The sequence below is a fragment of the Lynx canadensis genome, chromosome D2, assembly GCF_007474595.2.
Source record: "Lynx canadensis isolate LIC74 chromosome D2, mLynCan4.pri.v2, whole genome shotgun sequence".
Lineage (NCBI taxonomy): Eukaryota > Metazoa > Chordata > Mammalia > Carnivora > Felidae > Lynx > Lynx canadensis.
The window spans coordinates 12,178,829-12,205,470 of NC_044313.2; the positions used below are offsets into that span (position 1 = coordinate 12,178,829).

The window sequence follows — 26,642 nt, forward strand, 5'->3', positions numbered from 1 at the left end:
GACGCGCGCGCGCCTGGGGCGGGGCACGCCGCCCGGCTCCTCCTCCGCGCCTGGCGGGGAGGCGGCGGCCTCCCTCCACTGCATAGGTCCCAGGAAGAGGAGCAGGAGGAGGAGGAAACGCGGGGGCCGGGCGGCTCCCAGGGTGCAGTGGCGCGGCCCCCGCATGGAGCCCAACGTGCGCTTCTGGATCACCGAACGCCAAGTACGGCCCGGGCCCGGCGCGGCTGGGGGCGGGGAGGCCCTGGGCCGCGTGAAGTCACCGGCTGGAGTGCTGGCTGGCCCGGGTGACCTTGGGTAGGCCACGTGGTCGCACCACCCGCCTTCCCACCTCAGACCCCGGGAGGGGACGAAGGGGAAACCCAAGCGTGCGGGAGGCCGACAGCCAGGGCTGGTACCGCGTGTCACCGCTACCCCAGGCCTGGCTAGCGAGGGTCGTCACAAGGTCACCCTACCCATCGCCCTGAAGAGTCAGGCCCCGCCTCGCAGGGGTCTGCCCTCCGCTGCCTAAGCTGTTGCTGAGCACCAGCTTGGAAAGGAACAGATGCATCCAGGAGCCACCCCCACCCCTCCTAACCTCCGTAGGCTCAGCCACTCGGATGGCACAGGGGCTGTCGGCAGCGGTAGACAGGGAGTAGCGCGGTCCCCGCCTCCAGGCGGTGACTGGGCGGCGCTGCCCAATAGAAATACGATGGGAGCCGTAGAGGTCATTAAAATTTTTCTGGTAGCCACATTCAAAAGGGTAAAAAGAAACAACAGAAATTAATTTTAACAGTCTATTGTATTTAGCCCAACAAACATAAAATATTAACGTTTCAACACGTAATCAATGTAAAAATTATTAATGAGATATTTACATCCCTTTTTTACATCTTTGAAATCTGGTGTCTATTTTACACATACAGCATATCTCAGTTTGGCCTGGCCACATTTCAGGGGCTCCAGAGCCACACGGGGCTAATTGGACCATACAATTCTAGGGTGTTCTCTTTCAGCCTTACCTAAAGAAGGGCCTAGCCTGGTTTTGAGTAGGGAAGTTGAAAGGGGACAGGGAACTCCAGCTTTCCAGGCAGAGCCAGGACCGGAAGCCAAACCGTTGCAGAGGTGGTGTGTGTTGTGGGGGAGGGGAAGGGGAAGGTTTTGGAAGCCAACCACACTTCCTCTGTCCACATGTGAACTGAGCTGCCTTTATTGATGCCTGGCTGGGGTGTCGGGTTCTTTATAACTCAAGTTAAGTCTTAGAACAATGATAAGAGGGTAAAGAAGAAGCTTCTGAGAACTTTTTAGGTAGTTGGTTCCAGGTCATTTGTGCGATGTGAACATAGATAGGCCCATTTGACCCCAGAGTCTGAGCTTTTAACCCTCGAGAGTAATTTGATATTAGAGTAGTTAAGAGCACAGGCTGCTGGGTTTGGTCCCGGCTGGGTTTTCTTGGGTACGTTCATGAGCTTTACCTCACCTGTAACATGGGGATGTTGCAGGAGCTGCAGTTAGAAGCCCTGTTAGGGTCTCAAACATTATGTTCACCATTATTATTACCATATATCTTTTCTTTTCTGCCACCACTAACCTCTCTGGTGCTCTTCTCCCTCTCCAGTCTTTTATTCAGAGATTTGTTCAGTGGACAGAGTTATTGGATCCTACAAATTTGGTCATTTCAATTGTGAGTATTTCCTTGTTTTCTGAGATAATGCCTTTCACATCTTATTCTGAAATGGGAAGACCGTGTGTCCCTTTTGAAAAGCAGTGGAAACAGAATCCATATATATTATCACATTTTCATTCCTTCAGAATGAGCTTGTTAGATTGGAAGGTGGGTAAGCAAATGCTGACAGGTAATACCAAGCTCTGGGCCAGGTGCTGGTGGTTCAAAAGGGATCAAAACAGTCATCCCTGGTCATGGAGGATAGACCGGCAGAGGTGGTCACAGACCTTGACCTCGGGTTCTAAGGGAGGCGGAAGGCCAGAGGGAGGAGGCATCCAGGAAAGGTCAGATAGAAGGGACTGTAAGCAAAGCCCAGGGGAGAGAGCGGGTAGTCCAGTCAGTGCGTTGGGGAACCAGGCAGTTCCTGAAGGGCCTTGTGTGTCATTCAGATGAGAGGGGTTTGCATTTAGCCTGCAGGGCGAGGTGGTGAGGTTTGTGGTTCAGAGGGTCTCTGGTCACCATGTGGCAAAGGATCAGAGGGACCAGACTGTAGATGAGGTGAGCTGTTCAGGGAATGGCTCAGCTATCTGAGTGAAAGACTAGGGTTTGAACCATGTGTTGCTGAGGGCAGAAGAGGAGATGCCCTGTCACCAGCAATACCCCTCAGGGCCAGAGCCACAGGGACACTCCCATCCCTGTGTTCAAGTTGTTCCAGGCAGCCTTGTTTATTTATTTTTATTTTTATGTTTTTTTTAATGTTTATTTATTTTTGAGGGAGAGAGGGAGACAGAGTGTGAGCCACGGAGGGGCAGAGAGAGAGGGAGACACAGAATCCAAAGCAGGCTCCAGGCTCCGTGCTGTCAGCACAGACCCAACCTGGGGCTCGTGAGATCATGGCCTGAGCCGAAGTCGGATGCTTAACCAACTGAGCCGCCCGGGTGCCCCACAGTCTAGTTTATAATAGAGAAAAATAACCTGAATGCCCATCAGTAGGGAAATAGGAAAATATAATGTATATTCATACAGTGGAATACTAATAGAAGTTGAAAATGATCTAGTTAGCGATGTATAGTATTAACATGGAAACACGTGTATGATGTTACATGGAAAGCATCTACAATGTTAAGTGGAAAAAGCAAGACGCATAAAGTACAACATTTATGTAGATGACAATATAAACCAAAACTACATCTTTGTTTACAGATACATGTATTCTTATTTGTAGAAGTATAAGAAAGTGGACTGGAATTTCATACCTTGAACTCATAATACTTTCTCTCTGATAGAATAGGGAGACAGGAGACTGCGGGGGATGGCTTTTGGGGGAAAAAGAAAAAAAAAAAGAAAAATTGGAAGCAAATATAACCGAATGTTTACAGCTGTTAATTCTGTGGAAGGGGATTGGGAGTATGTACTCATTCTTTGTATTTTCTGTATTTAATTCTTTTTTTTTTTTCTCAAATTAAGAAGAAATGAAGAGAGGAAGTAAGCCTGAATGGATCAGATGTGGGGGTGAGAGAGAGGAGAGATCTTCAGGTTTCTAACTCTCAAAGCCAGGCAGATGGTGGTGGCTCTCATGGAGACAGCTGACATCAGAGAATGGGAGGGAGGTGGCACCCGTGGCTTGAGCTGCTGGAGCTGTCTGGGAAGCTGGGAGCTCTGGATCTGAGTGCCACACGGGACTATCCTCATGGAAACTCTAAGGGAGTAGAGAACATCATCAGTGTGTTGTACTGAAATCAGATGTCAAGGAGCATGTGATTCCTAAATCTGAGGATAAAGCTAAACAATATTGAGATCATTGCTTGATTTTTTTTTCTCTCTGATTATAGGAAAAAATAGAAAAATCAAGGCAACTATTGTTAACAAATGAAGATGCATTCATACATGACTTGGAGGACCGAAGGGTATGTGTCCCATGCCTGGTTCAGGGTTGGATGTGGTTGCCTTCAGGAGATTCTGCTTGCATGGTCTCAAATCAGATGGAGTCTTGTCATAGTGAACACTGCCCAGGGGATCTGCTTTTTAAAACTGGATTAGTTTTTTTTTTTTTTTTAATGTTTATTTATTTTTGATAGAGAGAGACAGAGCACAAGTGGGGGAGAGGCAGAGAGAGAAGGAGACACAGAATCTGAAGCAAGCTCCAGGCTCCGAGCTGTCAGCACATAGCCCGACATGGGGCTCGAACCCACAAACCGCGAGATCATGACCTGAGCCAAAGTCGGACGCCTAACCGACTGAGCCACCCAGGAGCCCCATGGATTAGTTTCTTTTAAATGTAGTGAGGATTCATTCTCGTAAACCAGATTACTAGCAGAAGGAGCTAGTATTAAGGAAAGGAGAAAAAAGCATAGGGTTCCTCCTGTGCTTAGATATTAGTGGGGATCCTCTGTGACTGATCCCTGGAGCCCCATGGGAAACTCCAGAATTCAGGCAGGCCTCTGAAGTCAGAATCTATTTCCCATTAGAGGCAGTGGTCCAGGTCAGGATTACACTCCTGCCCAAAGAGTTAAACCAAGCATTTGTTATCTACCTTGTGGTGGATGGGGCTTTCCAGAGCCTACAGACATCAGTCCTGTGAGGCAGCCTGTGGAAAGCTCACATATTTAGTTTGGGATGTGTGTGTGTGCGTGTGTGTGCGTGTGTGTGTGTGTGTGTGTGTGTGTGTGTGTGTGTGTGTTTATGAACTTGATAGGGCCTCTGGGCTCACAGCCTGGCTCAGATGCAGGTGCCTTGGCTAATGGCATGGTGCATCACCTTGCCTGCTCTTCTCTGAACCAGGGGCAGGCTAGATTCAGGTACTCACCTGAAGAGTAAGTTAGGTGTTGGCCTTGAGTCCTCTCCAAGGTAGGAGATTTAGGACTTTTTAAATTTTTTTTTTTTTTCAACGTTTATTTATTTTTGGGACAGAGAGAGACAGAGCATGAACGGGGGAGGGGCAGAGAGAGAGACACAGAATCGGAAACAGGCTCCAGGCTCCGAGCCATCAGCCCAGAGCCCGACGCGGGGCTCGAACTCACAGACCGCGAGATCGTGACCTGGCTGAAGTCGGACGCTTAACCGACTGCGCCACCCAGGCGCCCCAATTTAGGACTTTTTAATGTTCTGGCTGTTTTCTTTCTGTGGATCATCTTATTGCTTATTGTTAGTTCATTTGTTTGTTTGATACATTTGATTAATTTTTTTAAACATTTATTTATATTTGAGAGAGAGAGAGAGAGAGAGAGTGAGAGCGGGGAGGAACAGAGAGAGAGGGAGACACAGAATCTGAAGCAGGCTCCATGGTCTGAGATGTTAGCACAGAGCCTGATCGGGGCTCGAACTCATGAACCGCGAGATCATGACTTGAGCCGACGTCGGATGCTTAACCGACTGAGCCACCCAGGCGCCCTTGACTCATTTATTTTGATTTATTCTGTCCATGTGGCATTGAACAGTTCTGGCCTTCACTCTCTGAAAGGTGGAGTAAAGGCGGCACCAGAAATGAGACTGGAGAGATTTTCTTATTCTTTTTTGCTGCCAATTCACCTTTAAAAGCTTTGCTTGTTTTTTCTCTTTTTAGGTACAAGAAGCTTGGAAGAGAAGTCTTGTAAGTTTCAGCCCCTTGCTAATTTTTAGCCTGCTACGATAACAAAACAAAACATCAGACTGACCCTTGTGTTTGCTCTTGTGAAGTCAACAGTGCATCCTGACAACAGCAAACTGATCCCCGTTCCTTTTCGACCTGCAGGTGAGCAGATTCCAATTTTCACAAGCGGGTTGAGAAAACATGGCTTGTAACAGTTAAAAAACTCTGTCTAGAAGGATTTCTGACAGTGAGTCTGGAAACAGCTTAAAAGGGATGTTTGAAGGGTCTAGGTGCTGATAGTGGAGAAGAGCAGGTTTGGGGCCCAGAGCTGCATCCAGTGCTGTGGAAAGATCTGGAAGGTTGGGGGTGAGGACACAGGCCTGGGTCTGAAACCTACTTTGCTCTGTTATCTGCTAAGAAACACAGCCAATCATTTCATTGATGATGGTTCTAGAACTGGTAACTCAACTCATAAGTGTTTTGGATTCCATGTAGTATCTTAATTACAATGAGGGGAATAAAACCTATGATCATACAGGGCCCTTTTAACTATAAATTCTCTCTGTGACAAACAAAAAACTGGAAACACCATAAATATCCAACAATTCAGACTATAGTTAAATAATTCATTAAAATGAATGAGGTAAATCCCATGTGCTAATGTAGAAGAATGGATCTCCAGGAACTAGTATTAAGGGGAAAAAAGGCACAATATAAAACAGTGTATAGTGATCCTGTTTGTATGAGTAAGTGTTGTGAGCATGAGAGAGCACCAGAGAGTGTGGGAGTTTCCATCTAGTAGAGGAAAAACACTTGTCTCTCCTTTTAATGCCTCGCTTCTGACACCAGATACATGGGCTTTTCCCACACCCTTCAATTCTGTGACACCAGCCAGGTGTCTTATAGGTTTTTGATTTAAAAAAAAATTTTTTTTTTTTACATTTATTTATTTTTGAGAGACAGAGAGACAGAGCACAAGTCAGGGAGGGGCAGAGAGAGAAGGAGATACAGAATCCGAAGCAGGCCCCAGGCTTCGAGCCATCAGCAAAGAGCCTGACGCGGGGCTCAAACTCACAAACCGTGAGATCATGACCTGAGCTAAAGTTGGACACTTAACTGACTGAACCACCCAGGTGCCCCTGGTTTTTGGTTTTTTTTTTAATGTTTATTTATTTTTGAGAGAGAGAGAGAGAGAACTAGCAAGGAAGGGGTTGAGAGAGAGAGAGAGAGAGAGAGAGAGAGAGAGAGAGAAGAATCCCAAGCAGGCTCTGTGCTGTCAGTGCAGAGCCCGACATGGGGCTCAAACTCATGAACTGTGAGATCATGACTTGAGCCAAAATCAAGAGTCAGACGCAGCCACCTAGGTGCCCCTGTCCTACAGTTTTAAGTCAGTCCTGACTGTCGACCCGGGGACAGCGACAGACCCCACAGTTTAAGGGCTCAGGCCCACAAGACCACCCCAACTTCAGAGGCCAATTGAAAGTCCAGGTTCTCTGTGCTTCTGACGAACCTGCTATAAATTGGAGGTCCTCACACCCCCCCCCCAACCCCCCCAACTCCTGGGGCTTGAAATTGCTAGACTGGCTCACGGAGCTCAGGAAGACCATTTACTTACTAGATTCACCGTTTATTATTAAAGGATACAGTTCGGGAACAGATGGAAGTGATGCACAGAGTGGGCTGGGGAAGAAAGAGCTTCCACACCTTCCCCAGGCCTCTGCTCTGCCAGCACCTGCTTGTCCTCAGCAACTGAAACACTGTAAAAAGCAGGCTTTATCACTATGGTTGACTAGATCATTGGCCCTTGTGACTAGCCCCGCGTCCAGCCCCTTTCCCCTCCCTGGAGGTGGAGGTAGGGGGTGGGGCCAAAAGGTCCAACCCCCTCATGCGTTGGCTGGTTCCCCTGGCAACCAGCCCCTCCTTAGGGGCTTTCCAAAAGTCACCTCATTAACATAAACTCAGGTGAGCTGCACCCGGGTTCTTAGGAGTACAAAAGACACTCATTTCTCCTTCACTGCTGTTCTCATTGAGGAAATCCCAAGGGCGTTAGGGTCTCTGCTCGGAACAGGGACGAAGAGCAAATACAGATTTCTTATTATAAATGACTCCATCACAGATGTACAAAGTTCGTGCAGAAGGACGAACAGGTGCGGGTTCACAGCGCTTGCCCTGAGTTGGAGGGACTGGGAAGGCCCGGGGGTGGGGGGGGGAGGGGGGGGCGGGGGCGCCTCGCTAGGTCTTTCCTTGCTGTGCTGATTGAAATGCTTGCCATACGCACATAGTTATTATTAGGAAAAAATGAAACAATGAAGACTGTCCTTTGGCGTCTGTGCCTTCAGGGCGCTGGAGAGGAGGTTCTCAGGTGGGTGCCCCCCCCCCCACTCCGCCTGCCTCGGCGGCTGCAGTCACTGACCCTCTTCTCTTCCTTGCCAGCTCTCCTACCTTTCACGGCACCCATGGTGAGTCAGCTGAGACCCCAGGTTTAGGAAGATGTCCACTCATCTCCTAACCTCAGCGGTTTGTGTCCTCCAGCTCTGGAGCCCTGTCCCGCCACCCCCCCGCCTCTGACCCTTGTCTGCTCTTCTTGTATTTTCACCCTGCCCCCCACACTTAATCCAGTCAGGCATCTGGGCCTCTTGAAGGTCCCTGTGTCACAAGGTAGTCCTTTCTCTGGATGCCTACTGTGCTCAGAGCGCTACAAGGCTGATGAAGTGCTCCCTGCTGCAAGCACACAGGACTGTCCGTGACCTTCTCTCCCTTAACCCTCCACCCCACCCCTGCCCAGTACAGGCCCTCTCCTGGGACCTGGGATTGCCCCCCCACCCCCACCCCAGAGAGGCTGTACCACCTTCACTCTCACGGGGTGCTTTTTCACCAAGTGACAGCATTCCTCCGTCACTTCTCCCACACCCGTCCTGTGTGTGCGCCCACTGGCAAGTGCAGACTTCTCAGCTGCCCCGCCCTGCTGCATCGCAGGTCTTTGAAGCAGGGACCCGTGTGAGAGTCCCGGGTGTCCTCAGTGCCCTGTAGGCGTCACTTGCCCTGTAGCCTTCTGCACCTGGACCTTTGCCTCCTTGTCCCAGTCCTGGGGGGCCCAGTCCTGCATCTCCCCTGGGAAGTCCTTTGCCTGGCAGCTCCCCCTCCCCCAAAACACTTAAAACTTTGCTTTATTTTCTTAAAAGATCTTTTTGTCGATGCTGTCGGTGAAAAGTCTGAAGTCCCTGATTTTACCTCAGGTAACAACTGTTTCTATTTCATGATGACTGAATTCTGTTGTGCTCGAAACCAGTGTGTGATCCGTTTGCCTCCGTCTTTGTGCAGGTTTCCTTCTACACCTACACTACGGCATTCAACATTGTCAACGGAAACGCAAGTTATGTGAGTATTATGAGGCCCAGGGGATATGCAATGCTCTGTTATTTCTTTTGGAGTTTTGTTTGTTTGTTTTAATTATCCTTCCAGGGTAAAACTGTGGTATTTGCTAAGTATGTACTTTTGTTTTTTCCTTAGAATCGTCGCCCACATGAGAGTCTATTACTAGGGACAGGAGTAATTGCTTCTTCATCCTTTTTTGGAGTGGGTATTTTAAAAATCTGTCAAATTTTATGTATTCCTCAGGACAAAACAAAATATTCTGAATTAAAATTCATGTTTCAACTCAAACTATTTTTTTTAATCTTTGTTTTTTAATTCAAATTTTTTTTTTTTTTTTTTTTTTTTTTTTTTAAGAGAGAGAGTGCGTGCGTGAGCAGGGTAGGGGCAGAGAGAGAGGGAGAGAGAATCCCAAGCAGGTTCCATGCTCAACACAGAGCCTGACATGGGGCTCAATCCCACGGCCCTGGGATCGTGACCTGAGCCGAAATCGAGAGTCAGACGCCCAACTGACTGAGCCACCCAGCCACCCCCTCAATTCAAACAACTTAGAAACTATGACTAAGAGATAAGAAAGGAAATGGTCACCTGTAATCCTGTCACCCCCCCTAAATAAGCATATGAGTATCCCAAGTTTCTAGGCATATACTCAGTACTCTTACCTTTTTAAAAAATGTATTTAGGCTAGATAAACATGTACAAATCGTATATTGCTTTGGATGTCAGGGCACCGTGATGGTTAAAAACACAGATATTAGAGTCAGATAAGCCTGGGTTGGCATCCTGGCTCAAATTCTTAGTGGCTCAGTGACTCTGGACAAGTTATATAACCTCCCTAAGCCTCCGTGTGTTCCGCTGATAATCGGGAGAACACCTCAGCGTTGCAAGAATTAAAAAATACACGGAGAGCATTTGCAAAGGGCTGACCTGTGCCAGGAACTAGGTCGATGCTAACTCTTGCTATTGAGTATGTTCAGCTGACTTTTTGGACCTAGGCAATAATGATTTTTCTCTTGTTTTTCTAGTTACTCCCTCATTTGCTCCAGATGCGGCTGAATAACATGTTATTGAAAAAAGCCCTTCCCATCATCATTCTGAGTAAGCAGGAAGCATGCAGTCTCTGTGGTCTTTGAGCTTTCCTTCATCTTTGGGGACAGCCAGGTCCCTTGGCCACATTGTGACTGATGACAGCTGCTATTTGTAGCTTTCCGGGGTCCCCGGGGCCAAACTAGGTCCTTGGTTTGAGAGGTGACACTTGCTCTGTAGATATACTCTTCATTGTCAGAGGATGAACACAATTACATTTGCAAGACTGTGCAAGCCCTGTGCATGTATTATTTCACTTAATCCTGACAAAATGTATGGGTAGCAATATCGTTAGTCCATTTACAGAAGCAGAGGCTGAGGCAGGGGAACATTAACTGTCCTAGGGTCACACAGGGAATAGGTGGCAGCAGGGGGGATTCCAGCCTGGTGGACAGACTCTAGTGGGAGCAACAGAGATGTTAACCGTTTCAAGTTTGCCAGCCTGCAGATTCACACTCCATGTTTGACTCTGGAAAGCATAATAGCGGTTTGAAGTGTTGGCAGAATGATGTGAGCGGTAAAATTTGGGAGAATGTCATAGAAACCTGATCAGACCAGCTAAAGCAAAGAAGAGGGGTGTATTTACAGGACCCTGGGGTTTCTCCTGGAATCTTCCCAGGGAGCTGGGCTGGACTTTCAGAGGTGCTGAAACCTGGTGCCGGGTCCTGGTCAGGGAAGGACCAACTGACTGGGAAGCCAACAGTTCTGATCCAGTTCCACAGCCCCAGGGCAGAGCTCGGTTGGCCAGCTCCCGCCAGGTGACCAGCTGAGGGCGGAGGAAGCATAGCCATCAGAGAAAGAGGCGTGACATCAGAAAAGGTGTTCCTTCACTGGGCCAAACTCACCCTCTGTTGTGCATTTTCTTCTCTACATCCATAGCCCACATCAGTGCCATGAATGTTGTTGCAGCCCGAAGCCTTGAGCCCATTCGAGGGATTGAAGTCATGGACAAGGAAGGCAATGTCATGGGCTATTCCAGAAAAGCCGGGACAAAGGTAAGGGGACACAATGGAGCCTTAGCTGGCTTGCCTCTTGGGTACAGCATTGAGTTTTCTGTTTGAGAGCTGTACCCAAGTCATGTCTCCCTTCCATCTTTCCTTATCCTGTTTTCCCTCTTGCAGACAGAGCGGTTTTCCATTTTGCACTGTGATGTTTAAAATGATGTTTCCATTTTACACCAGTAATATGCAATTAGTCTGAGTTCTCCAGAGAAACAAAACCAGTCGTATGGATGCATGTGTGTATTTATTTTAAGTAATTGGCTGATTCAATCGTAGGGCCCATAGGTTGCTCAAGTGTAGGCCAGGTCGGCAGGTTAGAAACTCAGGAGCCGTTGAGGCAAAATTTCTTCTTTGGGAAAACCTTCTCGATTTTGCTCTCAAGGCTTCCCAACTGATTAAACAAGGCCCATTCACACCATGGAAGGTAATCTTTGCTTAAAGTTAACTGACTATAGATGTTAACCACATTTACAAAATAGCCCCACGGTAGCACGTCAGTGTTTGGTTTAAGTACCAGGTCCCATCGCCTAGCCAGGTTGACACATGAGACTGACCGCCGCAGACGGGCTTCCACCAAATGCTAGGCCGCTCTCTGAGGGTGAGATTTTATTTTTCCAGCTCAGCATCCACACACATACACCCCCAAGGCTGCTCTGCACTTGTGGAAGTCAGTGACTCCCTGTCTGGATTTGAGAGCAATGTTCGCGGTCCCCCTCACAGCAGATTTTCTTATAGTCTTCGTCTTTCCGGACCAGTCTGCTGGCAAGGCTGGGCTGAGAAAAACCGTGCTCTGACCAGAACTCTTCAAAAAGGCTTCGGTTTTTAAAATTTTGTTGTAAATATTTTTTTAAGTTTATTTATTTAGTTTGAGAGAGACAGTGCATGCCAGAGGGACAGAGAGAGAAGAAGAAGAAGAAGAAGAAGAAGAAGAGAGAGAGAGAGAGAGAAAGAGAGAATCCCAAGCAGGTTCCACGCTGTCGGCACAGAGACCCACATGGGGCTCAATCTCACGAACCTCGAGATCACGACCTGAGCTGAAATCAAGAGTCAGACACTTAGCCAACTGAGCTACCCAGGCGCCCCTCGAAGGCCTCAATTTTTAATAAGTTTTATTATTAAATAGTTGAATTCTTTTGCTCAATTCAGCACCCTGGCTTCTGTGTGCATTCAGGTTGAAGAAACCGGACTGGCCTATGGTGGTCTCATTTGGGGTTTGAACTTTTTGTAAAATTACTTTTTCAGCAGGTGAGGTTTTTTTGTTTTTTTGTTTTTTGTTTTTCTCTGTGGAATGCCATTAGCTAAAGAATCATAGCATAAGGCAATTGTGTGCAAATGGCCTGAACAGCAGCAAAGAACAGCCCAATAAGAAATGAAGGGAATAATAGCTTCTCATGGTGTCAGTGTTCAAGGGGACTCCTGTCGGGACACCCTCTGCCCTATGTGTCGGCAGAAGAGGAGGTCAGAAAAGATGGCTGATGGGGCGCCTGGGTGGCTCAGTCAGTTAAGCATCTGACTTCGGCTCAGGTCATGATCTCACAGCTTGTGAGTTCGAGCCCCGCGTCGGGCTCTGTGCTGACAGCTCGGAGCCTGGAGCCTGCTTCGGATTCTGTGTCTCCCTCTCTCTCTCTGCCCCTCCCCCACTCACACTCTGTCTCTCTCTCTCTCAAAAAATAAACGTTACAAAAAAATTAAAAAAAAAAGAAAAGATGGCTGCTCATTCAGTTGGTAAATATAGCGTTGTTTGGCTCACAAACATCTTGCTGTAAACCCTGTCCATGATTCACAAAGCTGAATTACAAACCATTAGCTACATGCCTGCCACCAGATTCCTGCCAGAACGTTTAGTAGCATGTCTGAAAAATAGGAGCCACCTTTTCTTTCTTTTTTAATTTTTTTTAATTTTTTTTAACTTTATTTTTTATTTTTTTAAATTTACATCCAAATTAGTTAGCATATAGTGAAGCAATGATTTCAGGAGTAGATTCCTTAATGCCCCTTTCCCATTTAGCCCATCCCCCCTCCCGCAACCCCTCCAGAAACCCTCAGTTTGTTCTCCGTGTTTATGAGTTTCTTCTGTTTTGTCCCCCTCCCTGTTTTTTATATTATTTTTTATATTATTTTATATTATTTTTTATATTATTTTTATATTATTTATATTATGTTTATATTATTTCCCTTCCCTTATGTTCATCTGTTTTGTCTCTTAAAGTCCTCATATGAAGGAAGTCATATGATTTTTGTCTTTCTCTGACTAATTTCACTTAGCATAATACCTTCCAGTTCCATCCATGTAGTTGCAAATGGCAAGATTTCATTCTTTTTGATTGCCAAGTAATACTCTGTTGTGTGTGTATATATATGTGTGTATATATATATATACATATATATATATATATACACACATATATATATATGTATGTATATATATATATATATACACCACATTTTCTTTATCCATTCATCCATCGATGGGCATTTGGGCTCTTTCCATACTTTGGCTATTGTCGATAGTGCTGCTATAAACATTGGGGTGCATGTGTCCCTTCGAAACAGCACACCTATATCCCTTGGATAAATGCCTAGTAGTGCAATTGCTGGGTCATAGGGTAGTTCTAGTTTTGGTTTTTTGAGGAACCTCCATACTGTTTTCCAGAGTGGCTGCACCAGCTTGCATTCCCACCAACAGTGCAAAAGAGATCCTCTTTCTCCGCATCCTCGCCAACATCTGTTGTTGCCTGAGTTGTTGATTTTAGCCATTCTGACAGGTGTGAGGTGGAATCTCATTGTGGTTTTGATTTGTATTTGTCTGATGATGAGTGATGTTGAGCATTTTTTCATGTGTTGGTTGGCCATCTGGATGTCTTCTTTGGAGAAGTATCTAATCATGTCTTTTACCCATTTCTTCACTGGATTATTTGTTTTTTGGGTGTTGAGTTTGATAAGTTCTTTGTAGATTTTGGATACTAACCCTTTATCTGATATGTCATTTGCGAATATCTTCTCCCATTCTATCGGTTGCCTTTTAGTTTTGCTGATGTTTCCTTCACTGTGCAGAAGCTTTTTATTTTGATGAGGTCCCAGTAGTTCATTTTTGCTTTTGTTTCCCTTGCCTCCGGAGATGTGTTGAGTTGAGCTGAATTACAAACCATTAGCTACATGCCTGCCACCAGATTCCTGCCAGAACGTTTAGTAGCGTGTCTGAAAAATAGGAGCCACCTTTTCTTTCTTTTTTAATTTTTTTTAATGTTTATTTTTGAGAGAGAGACAGACAGACAGAGTGTGAACAGAGGAGGGGCAGAGGGAGAGGGAGACACAGAATCCGAAGCAGGCTCAGGCTCCCAGCTGTCAGCACAGAGCCTGATGTGGGGCTCAAACCCACGAACTGTGAGATCATGACCTGAGCTGAAGTTGGACGCTTAACCGACAGCCACTCAGGCACCCCGGTAGTGGCCACCTTTCTAAATGAATTACAGGTAACAAGGGGACAAGTGGTTGCCTGAAACACCTCGTTTTCGAAACAAAGGTTTTGTGCCTAAGAACCACCCTAACGAGACATTTTTAATAGCTTTATTGAGATGTAATTTATATACTATAAAATTCACCTGTGGCGCGAGTATAGTTGGATGAATTTTAGTAAATTTAAGCAGTTATGCGGCTATCATCTCAGTCCAAATCTAGAACATTTTCATCCTAAAAATCTCCCTTGTGCCCATTGAACCACTCCCTTCTCCCACCCCAGCCCCAGAGAAACACTGATCTGCTTTTTGTCCTCATAGTTTTGCCTTTCAGAAATTTCATGTAAGTGACTTGTACAAGTGTTTTTTTGTGTCTGACTTCTTTCACTTTTGAGGTTCATCCGCCTGTACCAGGCGCCGAAAGGTTGTTGCTTTTCATTGCTAAGCAGCATTGCATCGTATGGATGTGCCTTCCAGGTTTTGTGTATCCATTCCCCAGGCAACGGATATTTGGATCATGTCCAGTTTGGGGCTGTTATGCATAACGCTGCTCTGAACTTCCGCGCAAGTCTTTACGTGGATGGCCATCTGTCTGCATCTGTCTTCAGCTCCCTTTACCTGTAGGGTGCTAGGGCTGCTGTGAATCATTTGCACAGCTGAAGAGAAGAATGAGAGCAGGTGTATTTATTTTTAAGAGCCAGAGTGAGCAAGACTGGGGGAGAGGGGCGGAGAGGTAGAGGGACAGAGAGAATCCCAAGCAGGGTCCATTCAGTGCAGAGCCCATCATGGGGCTCGATCTCATGACACTGGGATCAGGACCCCAGCTGAAATCAAGAGTCAGATGCCCAACTGACTGAGCCCCCCAGGTGCCCCATGAGCAGGTGTTTAATCTGTGAGTTGCTCCTTGGCTCCTCGTGCCCTCCAGGTGCTGTGTGAGCACAGCCACACCCTTGGCCTTAGGATCCCTTCCCTCCAGGAGCCAGGAGCTCTCAGCCTCCCAGGGGAGGCAGCCTTAGGCCCTGCTAGCTCTCAGGACGTCTAGTCCATCTGTCCAGGACGAGCTTCATTTTTGCATGAAGGCCAATTTAGGGTAAAAGATTTGATGGGGTCTGCTGAAAGAAAGAAAGAAAGAAAGAAAGAAAGAAAGAAAGAAAGAAAGAAAGAAAGAAAGAAAGAAAGAAAAAACGTTTATTGGTGCACCTGGGTGGCTCAGTCAGTTGAGCATCTGAGGCTTGATTTTTGGCTCAGGTCATGATCCCAGAGTCATGGGATTGTGCCCGCATCAGACTCTGAGCTAAGCATGGAGCCTGCTTAAGATTCTCTCTGGCTCGCGCTCTCTCTCTCACTTGTGCTCTCTCTCTCACTTGTGCTCTCTCTCTCACTTTCTCTCCCCTGCTCCCCCTCTCTCCTCTGCCCCTCTCCTGCCCCCTTGTGCATGCATGCACGCTTTCTCTTTCTCATTCTCTCCAAAATAATAATAATAATAAAAAGAATAGTGTCTGCAACTGTGCATAAGGATAAGCATTCTTTCAACATTTCCCTGTCACCAAAAGGTTTATTTTCTGTGGCTAAAATTTCAGAAACTACGCAACCAGCAATATCTGATTGTAACAGGGCACCTTTGATCAGATTTCAGGGGCCAGTCCACGTTGTTTTCCCTTGACGGGCCTTGGAAGGCACTCCGCCGCAGAGTGTAACACGTGTCCCAGTGCCCCCCAATATAGGTGTCTGCTTTGCAGTGTCCTCCCCTCACACACAAGTGGAGAGAGGCCGGCCTCGCCCCACTGACGTGGAAACGCACCACACTCGGCAGCCGCTTTTCTCTCCCTGAAGTTGAGCAGTTGTATTTTATATTCCTGAAAGTTTAAGTGCCACCCTCCTCGGCCCCCTCTGTCCCTGTGGGGGAAAGGCGTTCTCTGCAGAGCAGTCGGATGAGCTGAGCATCATCTGATGTGGGAAGCAGAGAGCAGGGCTGGCGGGCATGGGAGGGGAACCCAGAAGGCAGGCTGTAGGCTCGTCCTGGGAAGCCAGCTGTGGAAGAGACGGGGTTGGAAGGGGACAGTGGCCTCATGCCTGTTCATCTTGGGCAGAGCAGTGCTGTCCGTGGAGTCATGCCTTACCCGGGGCTGGGGTTCTGAAGTTAACCTGTGTCATCTATAGTCAGAATTTCCCCGGAAAGTCTCTTACGTTGCCCTTGAGTACACATGACTTTGTGCATATATAACCCATACGGTAAATAACATGTTTAAATGTTGGATGTATAGAGTAATGTGTATTATAGAAAAGATGACAAAATGTTATCAACCGTACAACTTACTCGTGCAAAGTAAGATTTTGTAGCACCCCTCATTACACAGGCAAAAGGTGGGTGCGTGCAGGTGGATCCGTGCATGGCATGTGTGGGTGTGATGCCACGCCAGTGCCCTCTGAGCTGGACTTCTGGAATGTTCCTCCACTCAAAGGGGTAGGAGTATCTGGGCTGCTGCTCAGGATCAGGAGGCCTGTGGCAGCGTCCTGGATTGGAAGGAAATCATGCAGCAGTCCTCGGGGGGCCCTTCCAGCATTTCCACCAAGGGGCCTGCCCTTTGGTTCTAGGTGACGATTTTTCTATAAGCTGCCTTTGCTTTGTACTTTGGGTGGTTGGCAGACCAATGGAGACCACTGTGGAGTCAGCGGAGGCAAATCCCGTCTCCAGTTGCTCCTGCACCCGCCCCAGCGGTCCTCCAGCTGCACGCACGTGGGGCTGCCTCCACCTCTCTCCACCTGCATTATTTTTCTAAGTGAGAAAGGAGAGCTGCTGAAGGATATCCGGAAATGGCCTCATGCCGTGTGTTAAGGTGCTTCCTTTCCATTTCTACTAGGCCGTTAAAGATACGGCGACGTCCAGAATCGTGCTGTTTGGGACCTCCGCTTTTATCCCTGAAGTCTTCTCCCACTTTTTCATAAGGTAAGAGGCAGGTAGGAATAGAGGTTTGACACTCAAAATCCTTACAAAACTTGTCAAACACCGAGCCTGCTGGGAGGGATGGGAAGAAGTTACTTTGGTCACCTTCCTGCTACATTCTGTTCATCACAGTTTAGGACAGCAGGATTCACGTGGGGCACGCATGGAAATCCAGATTTGTCTGTTCCTTAAACGTGGAATCTCACCCAGACCCTGTCCTCAGCTAGCTGTGTGTTCCTGGGCGCGTCCCAGCACCTGCTGAGGCACAGCCCCTCAGGTCTCGAATGCTGAGTTGAGGTGATTGGCAGGTTCTCCCAGCTCTGATGTGTTGTGAGTGTGGCTCAAGCCTGCCTTCCCCCTTCATTCAAGCATGTGTTAAATTAGCCTAAGTGGCCTAGATTCAGCAGACCATCATCCCTTTTGAGAAGCAAGAAATGGCCGGTTGGGAGGAAGTCCTGGGGACCTGCCAGTGACAAGCCCAACACACAGTAGCTTAGGCCGGAAGGCAGATGTGTTGGTTTAGATACTGGGTGCGGGCAGAGAGCGTAGCCCAGGGCAGCTGAGCAGACGCCCCACGGCAGGGACAGTCCTATCTTCATGGTGTCAGCTTCCCTCTGTCCTGCCACACGCTGGCTTCCTCGTGGTGATGAGGGACATGACTGCCAACACCTCCCAGCTACTATCCTCAAAGAGTCCGGAGGAGTGATAGAAACATGGCAAACCCCAGCAGAGACAGGGAATGTCTTCCACTCAGTTCACAAACTCCCAGAGGAGGACTCAGTTGGCCCAGATGGGGTCACCGGAACCGATCCCCTCTATCCAGCGTGGTGAGTTAGAAAGCCTTCGTTAGGACCACATAAGGAGTGTTTTCTAGAAGTAGCAGCATGCCGCTTAGAGCCAAGTGTTACTTCCCATGGGCCACCGGCTGGATGGCTGTAGAGACTAATGCTGGCCGGGTTCTTCATGGACCAGTCTGGCTGGGTCAGAGCTGGGCTTCCTCTGAAAGCTGGCACCCTCCAGTCTATCCCTTGAAGCCCACCTAGTAACATGAGCGACCTGGGGAGAAGGGGTGGCGTTCGTTTCCCAATGGGCCCTCACAGCTGTGATAGTGTCCAACCTGGAGTGACCTCGGTGGCTCTTCTGACTCAGCCCTTTTATTCTGCGTGTGAATGAACCCAGGCTCAGGAAGGGAAGGTGTCTTGCCCAAGACCCTGCAGTCTGTCAGTGGCAGCCGGACCCAGGCCCCTGGATCTCTGACTCCCAGGCTGGGTCAGAATGTCACATGCATGTCAGCAGAGCCCAGCATCTAGAATCTGGCCTCTCACTTTGGAGGTGTGGGATTTTGGACAAGTGACTTAACTGGTCGGTGGCTGTGTCCTTGTTCGTGTGAAAGGGGGTGATAACACAAACTTCAAAGGGTTGTTGGGGATCAAATGGGCAAATGCCTGGGAAGTGCTGAACCCCAGGCCTGACGCCCAGCGAGCGCTCCGTCAGTGCAGCTGCTGGTATCGCTTGTTTGATGGTGAGTGGGGACCAAGGCGTGGGCCCGGCCGGCTGCACGTAAGACCATTAGAGCAGAGGGCCAACCTCTGAAGAAAGCCCAGTAACCTTGTCTCTTACAGGACCCAGTTTTTCCGGCAATATCCATGGTCATTATGGACCTTCAAGCTGTCTTGTACTGTCTTAGTAATGGGACTGATGGTGCCAGTTTCTTTTAGTATGTACCCACAAATTGAACGGGTAAGTGCCCCCTATTCAAATTTCTCTCAAAACAAAAACAAAACAAACAAAAAAAAACAAGCCTTTTTTCTTCTCCTTGTTGTAAGAGAAAGAGAATTCTAAGAAATCTGTGAAGTTTACATAAGTATAAAAATAACATTATTTAATCCCGTCCCGCAGATCACTTGTGCCATTTTGGATTCTATTTTTCTTAGTGATATACCAGAAGCATTTTTCTGGGATATTTAAAAAACCTTTGAGATTTTTTAGATACCTCATAACGTTCCATAGTGATGCCTCATCCAATGGGACTTTCTGCAGCGATGGAAATGTTTGATACGTATGCTAATACAACCACCTCTAACCACATATAGCTGTTGAGCACCTGCAGTGTGGCTAATGTGACTGAGGAACAGAATTTTTTTTTAAATTATTTTTTAAAATATTTACTTATTGTTGGGGCGCCTGGGTGGCGCAGTCGGCTAAGCGTCCGACTTCAGCCAGGTCACGATCTCGCGGTCCGTGAGTTCGAGCCCCGCGTCGGGCTCTGGGCTGATGGCTCAGAGCCTGGAGCCTGTTTCCGATTCTGTGTCTCCCTCTCTCTCTGCCCCTCTCCCGTTCATGCTCTGTCTCTCTCTGTCCCAAAAATAAATAAACGTTGAAAAAAAAAATTAAAAAAAAAATTTACTTATTGTTGAGAGAGAGAGAGAGAGAGACAGAGTGTGAGCAGGGGAGGGGCAGAGAGAGAGGGAGACACAGAATCTGAAACAGGCTCCAGGCTCTGAGCTGTCAGCACAGAGCCCGACGCGGGACTCGAACTCACGAGCTGGGAGATCATGACCTGAGCCGAAGTCAGGCTTAACCGACGACTGAGACACTCAGGTGCCCCTGAATTTTTTATTTAATGTATTTTAAGTACTCACATGCAGCTAGCGGTTTCTGTATTAGACGATGTAGTTCTATAGACTAGGATATATTATAATCGATGATGAGTCAGATTACCTGGTTCAAATTCCCAGCTCCCCCATGACCTCGGTCAATTTGTTTAAATTCTGTGAGATTCAATTTCCATATCTGTTAAAGAGAATTAAAGATAGTATCTCCGCAAAAGGCTGTTGCTGCTGTCAGGGACATTGTTGATGTCACAGCTTTTGGCGATTCCTGGCGTTTCTTAGCTGAAAATTTCAAATGCTTGTTTCTGTCACTGAAGTTAAAAATCAGTGATGTCTTCCAAAGCATTTAAATTTATGGAATGAGCTTGTTCAAAACCCAAATCTAGGTTCATAAAATCATTAATTCGGGTAACTTTGCCATCACCTAACATAGAAACTTATATTACTAAATATTTATTTATTAAAATAAAATGTTAGAATATATTTTTAATCCTTACAGGCCCACCTAGAACATGGCTTATTATAATAAGATTGTAATAAAAGTGAACTCTTTTGCAAATAATTACTTCTGGTCGCACTGGCACTCAGAGTGAAGGAGGTGGCTTAACCTGCAGAGGTTATGTCATTTACAAAAGTCGTTAAATCTTGGGGGAAGTTCCCACTCCCCTGCTGCCATGATGTGGTTTCCTCCTGGGCTCTTGTATTCATTCCCCAAACAGTGATGGGGGGCCTATCCTGCCAGACCAGCTAGGTGCTGGGGTCAGCGGTGAATAAATGGGTCTTGCCCTATGTAGCTATGAAAAAGCAATGATGTGTGGCCAGCTGGGCCTTTGATTGGGGAAGTAGGAGAAGGGGAAGCCACAGAGCCCAGGAATCCCGACTGGCTGAGGGTGGAAGTCCAAGGGAACAACCTTTTGCGGAACTCCCTTCGCTGCCACGGGGGAGTCAGAATATGGAATCCGCAAGTTGTTAGATGATCAGGTCTCTTTCCAGTTTGTCTTGTACACATCATTGTGGGTCATGGGATTCGTTTTTCCAATGTTAGGAGTAACTTGGTTCTTTACTCTGTGATATCATTTTGGTCCTCAGCTAGTGGCTACTCTCTATGGCTGGGGCCTCCGAGGGCATGAGGTCACCCTTCTTCTGGGAAGGCTAGGTCCAGGACAGCCTGTCAGAGGGCAGGACCAGAGGTGATCCTCCCCCACTTTGCTGCCGCTGTTCTCACTGGCCTTCTGGAGTCAGGTGGCCACTAGACTTAAAGTTACAGGGCCGAATGGATGTGTTGGAGTCCTCGGGCCCGTGAGGGGGAGACTCCCACACGCAGGTAACTGTAGACACAGTGGGACTGCAGTGGAACGCAGTCACACATAGGGGTGGTGTGAGCACAACAGAGGCAACGTCGGTGCAGCCAGGGGCTGGGGGCCGTGGCAGGGGATGCGTGGGGGGGAAGGCAGCCTGGGCCAAGGGCACAGCTTGTGCCCAGGCATGGAGTGGTGTGGTCCACCCCGGGCACTCTGGTCCCACATGGCTAGAGTGTGAGAGAAGAGGCTACAGGTGTTCTACACCTAATAAGTGTGGCTTCTGTTTATCCAGCATCTTCTGTGTCCTGGGGACTGTCTGCCTGGCAGTTAGTCTCTTGTCTTTAAGACAGCTTTTCAAGGTAGTTTGTATTCCCACTTTACCGACAGGAGCCTGGGGCTCAGGGGAAATAGGAAATTCCCCTATGGGCTATTTCAGCTATGGAGAGGCGGGGCCAATGGGGGAAGGACCTTACCAGCCCCTCATGGTGATAGAACTTTATACGGAGGCAATGAGGGAGACGTTTCGAGGGGGGAGTGGCTTAGTCAGGTTGTATTTTAGAAGTATCACTCTTTGGATGTCACAGTGTAGATGGGGGCAGTCCTGGAGGCTAGGAGGACAGCTGGGGGGCTGTAGACACATTCTGGCTGGAGGTGATGGGGGTTCAGAGTAGGTCCATGGTAGTAGGTTAGAGAGAAATATTGAATTGGGCGAGTTAGAATTTGTGAGCATTCAGATTGGGGGTGAAAGTAAAGAGAAAAGGATCCAAGGGGATATCCAGATTTCTGGTTTAGGTGTGATGCCAATAACCAGGACAGAAGGAAGGAAGGGCTCTGTATTAACTAGGATTACGTTTGGGGCACCTGGGTAGCTCAGTTGGTTGAGTGTCTGACTCTTGGTTTCAGCGCAGGTCATGATCTCACGTTTCGTGAGTTCAGCCCCGCATCAGGCTCCACACTGACATGCAAAGCCTGCTTGGGATTCTCTCTCTCTCCCTCTCTCTCTCTGCTCCTTCCCTGCTCATGCTGTCTCAAAATAAATAAACTTAAAAAAAATTTTAAAAATAAATTAGAATTACATTCGGTTGTAAATGAGATCGAAAATAACAGCCTGAACAAGGTAGAAGTTGTTTCTCACTCACATAAAATGTGTCATGAGCACGCTGGGAAGGCGCACACATGAGTTGTGTTTTTCCACAGTACCTTTTCCAATAAAGTACCAGTTTTATTCAGTCATAAAGCAAAGGGATCACGATTCTAAAAGCAGGTTCAGGGGCGCCTGGGTGGCGCAGTCGGTTAAGCGTCCGACTTCAGCCAGGTCACGATCTCGCGGTCCGTGAGTTCGAGCCCCGCGTCAGGCTCTGGGCTGATGGCTCGGAGCCTGGAGCCTGTTTCCGATTCTGTGTCTCCCTCTCTCTCTGCCCCTCCCCCGTTCATGCTCTGTCTCTCTCTGTCCCAAAAATAAATAAACGTTGAAAAAAAAAAAATTAAAAAAAATAAAAATAAAAATAAAAGCAGGTTCAGGGTTCCAAACTGGGTGACATTTCACCATGTGATTAAACTTGGCTTCTTACACAGCGCATGGAGCAGAACATAAGTCACACAACAAACAAGGTAACAGAAAGGTGCAGAAGTTAGCCAAGCAAACGTGAAGTCAGTCTGTGGGTGCGCAGTTGAGATAAGGCCGTGGTCCAGTCGGGTCAGCTCTCGGCACTTACCGCTTATAATGGTCAAGCCGTGAAGGATCTCAGTCATGTTCGAGATCAATCGGGTAGTGCCTTTGGCGGCAGCTGCTTTTTAAGTGGTTATAGAGGGGTCACATCAGAAGAGTCTGATGGTTTGCTGCAAAACTCGTCCCTTTATGAAGAGGCCCTGCAGACCTCCTCTGGTTCGGCTTGTTTTCAGTGCTGGGGTATCAGCTGATGCCAGTCACAGGCCCCTGCTTGACATCAGAGGCTCCATTTTGCTTTCTACTGTGAGGTGACCAGCCCAATAAGGCAGCGATGCGTCATAAAGTCCTCAGGGATCTTAATTCCTTCCAGGCCAGCCTGCCACCATTCCTAGGGTTTGGCCCCATCTTCAAGGTACCAGATGGTACCTTTCTCATTCCACTTGGCCACGTGCCACTTTCACTTCATCACATTGGCCAGAACTTAGTCATGTGGTCAAGCCTCACTGCAAGGGAAGCTGGGAAATGAGGTCTTTATTTTGGACCTATTTAAAATTCTGCTGCTGTGGAAGAACAGATGGGACAGATGGCAGGAAGGGTAATGTGTCACATATGGAAACAACTGTTACCTGCTAGGAAGTAAGTATGACCAAAAGGCTGTGGGGAGATTAGGGAAAGAAGAGAATTGCCGGCTGATCCAGGAAGGCTGCCTGGAAGAAGTAGGCTTTGGACATGGATGGATTTCAACAGGCAGAGATGGGGGAGTGAAGAGGGCATTCCAAGTCAGGGTATAGGAGAGCTGAGGAGTCCAATGTAGCTGGGCACAAGTCACTGAGTGTGACTGGCAACATGCTTGGGGCCAGATAGCAGGGCCTGTGTGGCCAGGCCCAGGAGGCAGGCTCTACTCTGAAGGCAACCGGTGGGTCATGCAAGGCTTGAAGGGGCAGGGCTCTCAGAGGCCAGAATAGAGGCAGGAAATGGAATCCATTTTCCCTCCTGATCCTCTTCCCGCCAACCGCCAAGCAAGTCTTGGCATTTGCTAGACCTTGAAAGAACCTTGTTGGTCCAAGGTGGGCACAGAGGTGGCTGAATGGTGGTCCCCAGCCAGTGGGGTCCCCAAGCCCTGCCTCCTTGTCTGGCCCCCGCCCAGGACCAAGACATCTCAGGCGTACCACGGGCTGCAGCAACCTTCAGGTCTGGAAACTCAGTGACCTTGACAGGGAAACTTGTCCCCTGCAAAACTCCTTTTCCACTAAGCTAGTATTTCTGCCACCTCGTGAGACTAAGAACCGTGACTGGGGATTAGGGGGATTGTTGTTAACTTTGGTGGGTGTGATGACAGCAGAGTAGTTGCATAACAGAGTCATTGTCCTTTGGAATTTCATACGGAAGCATTTGTAGGTGAAATGACAGATCTGAGAATTGCCTTCAAATACTCCCGAAAATACCCCCAAATTGGGATTGGGAGATGCCGGATGAAAGGAGATTGGCAGGTTGTTACTAATGCTGAGTGATGAGTAGATGAGGGCCCATTGTATTCTTTCTGTGTGTGTTTATATTTGAAATTCTCCTTAACAAAGTGTTCAAGAAGTTCTGCTTTTTTGTTGTTGTCGATCAGACATCACTGAAAAAGTTGGACTGGAAAATAGATGCTTTCTGTAATATATACATATATTTTTTTTTTAAATTTTTTTTTTCCAACGTTTATTTATTTTTGGGACAGAGAGAGACAGAGCATGAACGGGGGAGGAGCAGAGAGAGAGGGAGACACAGAATCGGAAACAGGCTCCAGGCTCTGAGCCATCAGCCCAGAGCCTGACGCGGGGCTCGAACTCCCGGACCGCGAGATCGTGACCTGGCTGAAGTCGGACGCTCAACCGACTGCGCCACCCAGGCGCCCCATATACATATATTTTTTTAACTTGGCTCTTAAGGCAAGAAAAGTTCTTAATATAAATATTAAGAATTTAACTTTGTTTTTCAGATACAGTGCAATAAGCTTGAAAAGGAAATTCAGTCCGCAACAGAAGAAACGGAACTCTTCTATAACAGAGGGGTATAGGGATGAGTTTTTGGTGAATTTGTTCTGTTCCTGCTTGAATGCCTTCCTCTCTGCTCGAGGTGTCTGTTCCGAGGACTCTGCCAGGGGTCTGGAACCCGAGGTGTCTGTGCCCCCAGGATGGCTTACAATTGCACAGGCCAGCGCCCTTTTCAGGCAGGTGCCTGGGGTTTCAAGCCTGGATGAAAGGAGAAACAAGAGGCTGTCCTGTCTGGTCCACCCCCATGGGGTTGCTGAGGGGATGGGTGATAGAAGATTCGATTCTCTAGGTGTTTGTTCATCGGCCTCTGAAGGGATACTGTGAAATTACTAATAAACTTATTAAAAGTTGAGTATTTGAAAAAATAAAGGAAAAGGGTCTCCCGCGCCCAGGGCCCAGGCATTAAATCGATGGCCCACCTCAAGGTAAGTGGGAGCCTCTGGTGAGCGCTGAAGGCCTCCACCCCCAAAGCAATCCTCTTTCCCTCCTCAGCTTACTCCCATTTTGGACGCCTGAAAATCTTTGCCCCCGGGGCCATCCGCCTCCTTTCTCCTCTCTGGCAAATGACCCTGCCTCCTCCCTCACAGTGAAAACAAGGCTGTGGACCAGCGGTGGAACCTCCTGGCGTCAATTCCGCAGACCTCTTCCCACCCACGCCCAGCCTTCCCTCCTCCTGGCAAGGTCAGCTGTGGGCCGGGCTCTGGGCCCTTCCATTCCGATTTCCTCAGGGCCTTCCGTGCCTGTGTAGCTTCCCTGCCTCTGGCTCCAGACTCCTCCCTCCTTCCCAGAAGCAAGGGAACTACTGGAGTCACCAGCCTCGTTAAAATAGCTAACATCCTTCCGGAGCCAAATGTTTCCAAGAATTGTCTCCCCTCGCTGTGCCCACCGCCTTCCACCCTGCTAGAATTGCTCCCCACCCCGCACCCTACCCGAACGCTGACTGCCAGTCTGCTGGGTGCTCAGACTCAGCACGGGGCTTGCTCCCCTGAGCAGTAGGCCCCCCTCCTGCTGCCCCCGGTACCCCGCCCCTCAGACATCCACTTGAGACCATCTTTTCCTCCCCGTCTCAGGAAATGGCACCGCCACCGACGAAGCAGCGTCACCCAAGATCACTGGCGTCACCCTCTCTTCTCCCTCCCCTCAACCCCATTCAACAGCTGAGCCCAAAGGTGACAAGTGCTACAGCCTGCCCGGCCCATCAGCATCCCCTGCTGGCGTTACTCGATTATCTCTGCTGGCTCCTCCCTTCCCTGCCTCAGCCTGCTCTGATAAACACCTGCCCAAAAGCCTTAAATGGCTTCCCAGTGCATCAGGTTCAAGTCCAAATTCCTTACCAGGCAGGCAAGAGCCTTTAATTCATCTCCTGCCGCCCCTTTTCTTCACTTTGGACCATACCCTGTTCCTCATATGGGCTGCAGTCTTTCCTTCCTGGACCTTCATATCAGCTGTTCCCAGCTCCAGGTTAACTCTCGCTTATGCATCAGGTCTGACTTGGACATCAATCACTCCCTCCAGGAAGCCCTCTAGGATACACAGTACTGAATTAGGTGCCCCTGCTATGTGCTCCCATAGCACTCATACTGTATCTAGCCTGGCCACACCACAGTGGGATAGTCTGTTTGCTGACCCTGAGCCCCCCCCCCCCCCAGACCGCATACCTTGAGAGCAAGAAGTGTGTGTGTTGTGCATCAAGGGAAGCCTCAGGACACAACGCAGTGCATGGCAGAGTAGGCACCCTAACATCTGCATGCTGGAGGAACGTTTCCAACACACCCGGCCCCAAATGATCAAAGAATGTATCTGAGGCTTTCAATGTTCCCTGGGCCAGAATGATGGTTATCTGCAAATTTGGTTAAAAGGGTTTCACAAAAGCCTAAACAAACAAAACTGTTTAAAAAAGCCTACCAGATGGCTCGGTATAGCCACAGGCATACACGAAACAAAATGAAAGAACAA

The 26,642-nt window shown here is 48.2% G+C and overlaps 1 protein-coding gene across 1 annotated transcript; it reads left to right on the forward strand.

Moving 5' to 3' along the window:
- Positions 1–63: 63 nt before the first annotated feature.
- SFXN4 (sideroflexin 4) lies at positions 64–25,038 on the forward strand. Its single transcript, XM_030334417.1, has 14 exons — positions 64–202; positions 1,595–1,660; positions 3,475–3,549; positions 5,205–5,231; positions 5,318–5,372; positions 7,644–7,669; positions 8,393–8,446; positions 8,532–8,588; positions 8,721–8,786; positions 9,608–9,680; positions 10,548–10,663; positions 16,986–17,071; positions 18,691–18,808; positions 24,632–25,038. Exons 1-14 carry the CDS (start codon positions 164–166, stop codon positions 24,707–24,709), a joined length of 936 nt encoding a protein of 311 aa, XP_030190277.1. The 5' UTR covers positions 64–163; the 3' UTR covers positions 24,710–25,038.
- Positions 25,039–26,642: the final 1,604 nt, after the last annotated feature.